At 40.5% G+C, this 9,551-nt stretch overlaps 1 protein-coding gene across 1 annotated transcript in view; it reads left to right on the top strand.

Annotated features, from left to right (window-relative positions):
- The first annotated feature begins 4,937 nt into the window (after window positions 1-4,937).
- cbx6b (chromobox homolog 6b) overlaps window positions 4,938-9,551 on the top strand; it is an 11,358-nt gene continuing 6,744 nt past the window's right edge. Inside the window, exon 1 of the mRNA XM_024271835.2 lies at window positions 4,938-6,291. Within this exon, the coding sequence (XP_024127603.1) occupies window positions 5,629-6,291 (663 nt within the window). The 5' untranslated portion in view covers window positions 4,938-5,628. The remainder of the gene's footprint in view (window positions 6,292-9,551) is intronic.

Here is a 9,551-nt window from a genome sequence, read left to right as displayed (position 1 = left end):
GACAGGACGGCCTTTATATACACGCGCTAAAATTAGCTTCTTATTACACATCCTTGTTCCGGATTTTGCTGAATATTTCTAATGGAATATTAATTTTTAACCACAATTGTTTTTGATTTTGAAAAAGCAAAACACAATGTTCTTTTTCAAACTTTATAACCTGAAAAACAGCTTTATATAAGATTTATACCTGGATTTCTAAAAGATTTTTCATGAATCTCTGGAATTTCATTTTATTTTGCCTGTGATTCAATACACTTACTAGATTTTGCATTTGCTTATCATTCAAATTAAGTTCTGTTAAAGAACAAAACATTTTACATAAATAAAACTGTATATATACAGTGTATATATATATATATACAGAAATATATTAAGGTATAGGTATACAGTACATACATATATATAAACAATGACATATTTTATTGCAAAATGATGCATTTATACAAGTATAAATAACTCATTGGTGCCACATTAAAAAACATTGGTATAATGTCAGAGTCTTAATGCTTTTTTTTCGTACTTTAGATTCTGTCTCTGTTTTCTTTCAATTTCTTTGCTTGAGTGAGAGGTTTCCCATCTTTCCTTTTTTTGTTTCCATACTATCTTTGTTTGTGGATTTGTGCCTAACTTGTCCAGAGCACCTGATTGGACGAGGACCTCCAGCTCATTATTTAAATAATGGACGTCATCTGGAGCACTTACTTCATTTTTCTGTTAACATTTCCAGCTCATTTTCTGTCCATGTTTGTGAGAGATTTCAAGTTATTGGGGTATTTCAAGTGTTTTTTTTTTTTTTACTTTTATGTTTCTTCCTTTGACTAGCCCGTAGAGAGAGGTGTAACAGTTTATTCTAAACTGATGTTGTAACTTCTACATAATGCTAAATACATGGATTCTTTTAAAAATCCAATTTTAATTATGATAAAACTTTCAAAAATACACTTTACAGTTAATAAATTGTCTTAATTTTCTTTTTTTTATTTATCACGAAAAACAAATGTTAAATACAACACATTTGAATTTGAGCTTTTTTTTTGGCAAAGAGTTTTACACCTAATACAAGCCTGTATTTTACCCGGGCTGGGGACAGGCACAGGGAGCCCCAGACTCAGGCCCCTCAGTGGCAGCATGTCATGTAATATGAAAAGATTCAAGGAAATAGTTATTTTGGAAAACAATTGTAAGTATTTAAGACACAAATTTCTGGCCATCAGTATAAAAATAAATCTCATTTCTTTGGAGATTCCTACATTTGATCTTGGATTTTAATTTCCAAAAACTGCACCAAACTTAGAAACAAAGGTGCTGCAGGTAAAGTTTTGTAAAGGCGTTGCTGCAATGATGAAGAAATGATAATGTCTTTGTTTCCATGGATGGTTTCCACAAACAAACCCAAAAGATGAAAGCAAACGTTGTGATTCACACAGAAACTGGAGCAGCCCTGCCTTTCTTTATAACCCCAACTTTAGCAGAGAAGATATCGACTCCCTGAAAGATCAAAGCTCCACCCCCCAGAACTCCACGCCGCTGTGGGCTCCACGGCTCACGCGCATCTGAAATATGATTGGGTTTTCTTGCAATGACGTGACAAAGTAAACTCTGTGTGAACCTTCTGGAAAGGTGAGGCAGCTGCAAAACTGATATCATTTATGAGAACCCAGACAGGAAGTGAAGGTTCACAGAAACGTTCTTATTCGAGATAAAAAGGCTTTGCACAGCAGATGGCACCAAAAACCAAGAAGACAATGGAACGTTGCTTTAGCTCTCTGACTGCTTTTACTTTGATTTCTTTGAACATTCACCGATCCTTTCATTTTAACACATTTTTGGAGGGAATCTTAACTAAGAACAAACCCCTGGAAATCTGATCCCAAACAAATGTGTTCACTCTTCATTCTGCTGATGTCCCAGCAGGACCTCTGGTAGAAGCTTATGAGACCTTATTTTTTTTGTACAGATTGGAAATTTCGATGAGGGCGTTTCTCATTAATCCATGTGACGTTGTCTTGCATATTGGAGTACAAACTTTCTCTTTGGAATTTCTTTTTTCCTTTTTTTGTTTTTGTGTTTTTGGTCAGAATTATAAAATGTGATTGCATAGAATAAAACACAACAATAAACAATCATTTTACTTCTACTGTAAAGTGCTTCGTATTAGGGGTGAGAGTATCGATCTTGGTATCGATAATATTAAAACACACGTATCTGAATTTATGCGCTTGAGTAAATTTTTACGTTAGCAAAAATGACAAACCTGAAGCAGCGTCTTATGTCTGTTTCTTTTTATCTCCAATTCTTTTAATCGTTTTTTTTGTCTTTCATCACTTCATCAAGCCTAGTTTCAGTAGGTTAGCTATATTCTGTTCTGTTCCTGCTAGATATGCAGCACTAAAAGTCTTATTCTGTCCTCCACGTTGTTATATTCATCCTCGCTGAATGTTAACAACCCCCAAAAGTCAACTCTTTAGGAGGATTTTTACTAAGAACCAGAGCAAATATCTGTCACCAAGTTCAGCATTTTATTGAGGCAGGCTGTAATAATGTGCTTAAAATGGCCTACTGCAGGAAAAGAAGTGTTTCTGGACTTGATGGATCAGCAGAATGTTTCAGTCATTAAAGATCTGGTCCAGTGAAAAACCTGGTGTAGCATTTTTCTGATGATGGAGGACAAATAAAAAGAAAATTAGATTTAAACTGCATTTCTATGTCTTTATTAATTGTTATTAATTGTTGTGAAACTGCTGTTTGAGAGAGATTTTATTTGTGACGTAGAAAATACACTGGGCCGGCACAAGCTCCCTGCTGTACTCCATTCTGATGCATCCTCTTGCAGGCAAATAAATCCATGAATGTCTTTGTTTTCCACGTCTGAGCTGGAATCTGGATCAAAACTGTACGACTGGACAGCTATGATATTGGCCGCCATTTTTGTTGCACTGGTAAGGTTGGGGGTGTGAGGGGCTGTAATTCATCTGTGCTTTAAAATAGATCAAAACATGATCAGAGTGGGATTTTAAATGAGCAGCAAGTGATTTGTTGACTAACTGGACTCATAATGCAGCTCAAAAGGACAGTCAAACATATGAAACCATCAGGAATACAGTCTGATCAAGCAGAAAAAGACCCAGTGAACACCTTAAATCTCACTACCTGCATTTGACAGCCTGTTTTTAAATTGTCTTCTACCTCTTGGTTCTTCTTCAGGACTGCAAAACCACAATGATTTGCCAAAAGAGGAGACATTCTCTCAAAATCCGGATGGATCTCCTCTCATCATCGTCCTTATTTTAGTCTGTGTCATCTACTGATTTTTAGATCCTGGCAGGCTGTTGTCTCCAGTGTCCACCTTTATTCAGAGAGGCTGAACAGGCTGGTAAGGAAGAATCGTGATGAGGTTGGAGGCGGTGGTGGAGCGGCGGAGGATTTTGGCAAAGCTGAAAAACGTTTTGGAGAACACCAGCGACCCCCTTCAACCTGTGTTCTCTGATCAGATCCAGTTTGGTCACTGCTGAGATCTACAGAGATGCAGGAGGTCCTTCAGTGCAATGGGACTGTAAACACTGCTGGGGGGGGCATTGAATTACCTATTTACTATTTATTCACTTTTTATTGGTTTCATTAGGGTAATTATTAGATTTTAAAACTATTTACTATTTAATTGTGCTTCTATTCTGTGTTTTCATCTACTGTATCTGTGATATGATGGATGTATGGAGCAAAAGATTTATTCCTTTACCTATTCATCCATCCATCATGCATCCATCATCTATCCACATTCATTCATCCACCCATTCCATCCATCATCCATCCATCATTCATTCATCCATCCATCATTCATTCATCCATCCATCCATCATCCATCCATCATCCATCCATCATTCATTCATCCATCCATCATCCATCCATCATTCATCATCCATCTATCATCCATCCATCCATCATCCATCCATCATTTATCATCCATCCATCATCCATCCATTCATTCACATTCATTCATCCATCCATCATCCATCCACCATCCATCCACCATCCATCCATCATTTATCATCCATCCATCCATCATCCATCCATTCATTCACATTCATTCATCAATCCATCATCCATCCACCATCCATCCATCATTTATCATCCATCCATTCATTCACATTCATTCATCCATCCATCATCCATCCACCATCCAGTCATCATCCATCCATCATTTCTCATCCATCCATCCATCCATCATCCATGCATTCATTCACATTCATTCATCCATCCATCATCCATCCATCCATCCATCCATTCATCCACCATCCATTCACCATCCATCCATCATTTCTCGTCCCTCAGCTCTATATAAATGAACTCTACTCATATATGCAGTTTTAGCAGCTAACTTTTCTTTAACCGTTCTGGTATCGCCTGTCCGTCCTGGGATGGGATCTCTCCCTCATGTGGGAATCCCTAAGGTTTCTTCTTTTTTCCTGACTCAGGTTTTTTTAGGAGTTTTTCCTTACCGCGAGGGAGGGTCTAAGGACAGGGATGACCGTTCTTTATAGTCTGTTTAGTTTTTACCTATTGTGCATATTTTATGACTCCATCTGTGCATCTGTAAAAACTACAGGCATGAAGCCCAATGAGGCAAATTGAATTTGTGATATTGGGCTATATAAATAAAATTGAATTGAATTGAAAATTGAATCATTTCTCATCCATCCATCCATCATCCATCCATTCATTCACATTGATTCATCAATCCATCATCCATCCATCCATCATTTATCATCCATCCATCTATCATCCATCCATTCATTCGCATTCATTCATCCATCCATCATCCATCCATCATCCATCCTTTCACCTTCATCCATCCATCCATCCATCCATCCATCCATCCATCCATCCATCCATCCATCCATCCATCCATCCATCCATCCATCAAACAGTGTTTTTATTCTTCTCTCATTAAACTCCCATCAGCATCAGGTGTGTTGTGTTCGGGCATGCGCACTAAAACCGCTGTGAAGCTTTTTTTTTCCGCGGGGAGCACTGAGCTCTGATTTATGGGCTGTCTGCACCCCATAATTACTGCGCGCGCTGTGCAATTGAGCTGGAAAACAGTTTACCTAAAGGGAGGAAAAACACCTTATTATGGTTTGCACGTGACAGAAATGTCAATATGTGCTATAAAAAAGAAAAGAGGAAAATGTCTTCATGTTTACAAAAAATAAAAAATAAAAAAGTGTTTTTATAACCTGCTGGAACAGGAGAATATGGTTGTAGATGTTGGAGCATTGATAGAAAAAGAGTGTGATATAAGTATATCCATCCATCCATCCATCCATCCCTCCATCCATCCATCCATCTCTTTCTCACCCCTCTCTCTGTCTGTATTAATAGGCTGCATCTCTCCCGCACAGGAGCACATGCGCGCTGAGGAGAGAAGAGCAGCTCCATCTCCTCTCTCCTGCTTTCATTTGGACTCACTTGTGGTGCAGAACATGCATGAAGTGTTCCCTCGTCCTCTCCTGTGTTCTCATGCTGATTGATGCTCTCCTCATTTCCTCATAAGGATTGTTTTTGATTTCTGATCAGGACGCTCCCGCCGCCAAACTGAAGTTTATCGTTGTTATCTTGGCCGCCGGGATGGTGGCCTTCATCGGAGCGGTTATCTGCATCATCGCGGCTGTCCACACCGGATCCTCCAGGGCTGCTGCGGCGCAGCGGCAGCCCGCGGCCGACAACCGCTCTCTGTTCCCGGACGCGGCTGCGCAGAACCCCCCCGCCCGCGTGGGATCCCTGGGAGCTCTCCACGGTTCTGAAAGTCCCGATTCGGAGGCGCCCACCTTCAACATCGGCTTGGATGGCTTCACTGGACTCACCGGGCACGACCCGACCGTCAGCCGGCTCATCTGCACCCCGATCCCCGCTGGGGAGTGCAACCCCAGAAACTTTCAGCAACAAGCGGATGACCCGTCGCTGTACGCGGGGGAGGACTGGGGGTACCTGCGCACCACCGCCGAGGAGCTCCGGCAGACGGTCCTGCAGCAGAAGGACCAAATCCTGACGGACCAGCGGACCATCCGGGAGCTGACGGGGAAGCTGTCCGAGTGCGAGAAGGGGCTGGGCAGGGGTCGTAGGGGCGGGGGCGCAGCGGCCCTCCGCGCCCTGGAGGAAGCGCCCCTGGAGCGCATCATGGTGCGGGACAGCCCCGCACAGGACGCCGCGCATCACCTGCTCACCGTGAGAGCCGTGGATGAGCTGGAGCAGGCCATCACGCAACTCAAAGACCGCATAGAGAAGCTGGAGGTAAGAAGAGTCCAGACCCCAAAACCAAAGTAAATCATCATTTTTGTTAGACTCTAAATAGAGGTCAAAGTTGAGATCCATCTCTGCCTGGTTTGGAATAAATATTTCAGTGCGCATGAATGTTTCATCTTCAACTCAAAGAGGTGCAGGGAAGAAAACAGTAACCTGAAGCATATTCCTGTCTGACCAGAATCAGATGATGTACAACCTCATTTTGGACCACAAAGAAACGTCATGCATAATTCAGGAGGTGTGGAGAGCGCAGACAGAATGCGCTCCACCGCAGAGCTCCTGTGTTATTTAGGATGTGGGTCCTTTCCCTCCTCTCAGTGTGTAATCCCACTGCAGCACAAGCCTTCACCCTGACACCTCTCCAAAAGGTTCACCTGTTCACTGCTTTGCATACAAAGAATTCATGCCAGAAAGACTTTCAGAGCTTTTTTTTTCTTTTCCTGCAGCTTTAGAAGAGAGAAAAATGTCTGCACCAAACATTCCCAGGATTCTACTTGATTCTATGCTTAAATATTCCCAGAACAGTTAAACAGAAAACTTAAAAGCTGATTTTATTTACAATTTCCTCACAAATTGTTCCTCACAAATTGTTCCCCCTCTGTCTAAAAATAGAATAAAACTGTGTAACTCTGGTTTCCAGCCTCTTAGAAAGGAAGACTTAATCACTGGTGCTTTCCCTCGAGGTCTCCATCCAATTCAGCTGCATATCGTAAACATGTAGATCGTAATAACACTGAGCCCAGTGAAATGAGAAAAGGGTGGTAAATGGGTGTTTTTTATTTTATTTTTGCAACCCTTTTTTGTGGTCTGAATGTTTCCGTGGTGAAAAATACTCACAGTTTCAAAATTTCTGTTTTCAGTTGAATTGATTTTGATAGACATGAAGATTTGGTTTTGTTGAAAATATCTTAATGCGTAAAAAGACATTAATTAATAAAAACTTGAATATTTAAAGTTGAAAATGCTGTTTTTAATATTTTCTAGTAGCATTTTTTCTCATCAAAGAGGACATTTTTAAAGAAAATTAAGTATTTCTTCATTAAAATCATGAATCAGGAGCAGAGAAAAAATGCAGTTTGAACTGTGTCCTAGAAAACATTTATTTGAGCTAAAACAGCATCAGCATAATTAAAAGATTTCTGAAAATTATTTTAAATAGATAAAAACTGATCAGAGTGGGACTTTAAGCTGGGTAAACAGGCCATGTGACCTGCAATCAAGAACGTGCTAAATGCTTGAACGTGTATTTACCTCAAGGTGTTCACACTGGACAAGATTTTTCTCTTTCCTCTCGATACAAGTGGACGTAGAGTTTGAAGAGTCTTAGTGTGAAATCTCAAAACGGTGCAAATCCGGCTACAATATTTTTCTTTTACATTTATACTAATATAAAAGACTTGGTGTCGTTGAATTCCAGCCGGACACAAACTCCATTTATTCATTTTTAACACCATGATCAATTCTCAAATGGTTGGTACTTCCGTGAATTAAAACGGACGCCATCCATAGGTCATGACCAAAAAGTCCTGAATCAGTCAGTTCAGACTGCAACAGGCGTTCATAAAGCCCATAAATGGTCATAGAAACGTGCATACCTACAAGGAACGCAGAAGCCAGATCGTCCTGTGAGCTGTACGAATATCACGACCCTTCAAGCCTTCTCAGATTCTTTTGGAGCTGTGATAATCAAAGACTTTCCTGAGACTTTTCTGTGTCCTGCGTTTGTGCCCACGCCCAGATCCTGACATCTATACGCGGTGTTATGGACGCACATCCAGCCATTGGTGTTCACACCAGATGCGCAAGTAGCAAGAATAGGGGATATTTGTTTTTATACTATTATTAACCACTTGTCTGTCACCTATAATAGGTAGAGGCTTGGAGCACAATTCAAACCGGTGCAGATCCAACAAATCCTGTTCCAGATTTTTTGTTTTCACAGCTCTTTTCCTTTAATTGTCGGTCTTGGTGTCATTATGTCACAGAACAGGCAGACAGCTGGTTCCAAGTGTAGCAGGTTTATGAACACAGCTAACAGTCCACAAATCTAAATCAGGGTCAGGCAGGCAAAAGTAATCAACAAGCAACCAGAGTGGTCAGGGTCCAGGCGAGGGTCGGGGCAGGCGGCAAACAAGCAGAATCAAAGACGAAGAAGGATCAGGTGAACAGAAGATCAGGTCAGGATGAGATGCTCGGGATGCAGGCTGAGGGGCACAAACAATACTTCACACTGAGTGTGGCCTGATCAACGCTTAGATGTCCTGAGACTGATTGACTGATGAGAGTCAGGTGTGGAGACATCTGAACACTGTGTGCTGGGGTTGATGGGAGATTGAGTGCAATCAGTACTCAGAAGATTGCTCCTGCTGATGACCACAGGGGGAGACAGAGCGTTGGTCCCTGACACATTCATTACTAATGTCTCCTTTGGGATCTTGTTTACAACAGTCGTTACTTCCATGTTTTGATGCGGATGCTAACATGTCTTGACCAAATCGAAAACCCTGATTGAGTTGAAGCACTGCGTTGCTTGGACTCAGCATCTAAAAGTTCAACAGGTTGAACTTTCAGCGCGGATCCATGAACGGCCGATTTGTACGTAGAGCTCACGATTGGACTTAAAAAACTTGCTTAGCAACGTGTGATCAAGGGCATTCTGATGTGGAAGCCCAAAGTTCTGGTCTATACACGAATTCAGAGACTTTTCATTAAAAGTGGTCGGTCTGTATGCACCTTGAACATAGCGTCAAACAACTGCATGTTCCTGAAGTTCTAGACCCCCAGATGTAAGGTGTCAAAATTCCAAAAATTACTGATTTCAATTGTAGTTTTAGTGGCTCAAAAATTGAGGAAAATGTAAATAAATTTTCGATCACATATAGGAGGAGACCTAAACATGATCAAAGATCATAGATGTGGGGAAAAAAATACTCCAGATTCATGTCAAACTTTATAGGAAAACAATATAAAAAATGGTTTGATTAGCTTACATTTAAATTATTTTTTCTCTTCATAAAATGAAAAGGATTTAATTTAGGAATTAAGTTGACTAAAAAATTACAATTTTATATGGAAGTTTGGCTTAAATCTAAAATACTTGGTCCAAAATTGAACCTTACCCACCGCACTTTTAAAACATGGTTTATTTCTTCACCACAATTCTTGGTTTATTTATGTTGGGATATATTTTTGGGTCACTTTTTAGAGCAATACTAATTTTTAAAGCATTATAGTGGGTTCATTGTAAC

This window comes from Oryzias melastigma, linkage group LG8, assembly GCF_002922805.2.
Source record: "Oryzias melastigma strain HK-1 linkage group LG8, ASM292280v2, whole genome shotgun sequence".
Lineage (NCBI taxonomy): Eukaryota > Metazoa > Chordata > Actinopteri > Beloniformes > Adrianichthyidae > Oryzias > Oryzias melastigma.
The sequence above is the reverse complement of the archived record's forward strand: the minus strand, read 5'-3'. Positions and strand labels throughout refer to the sequence as shown.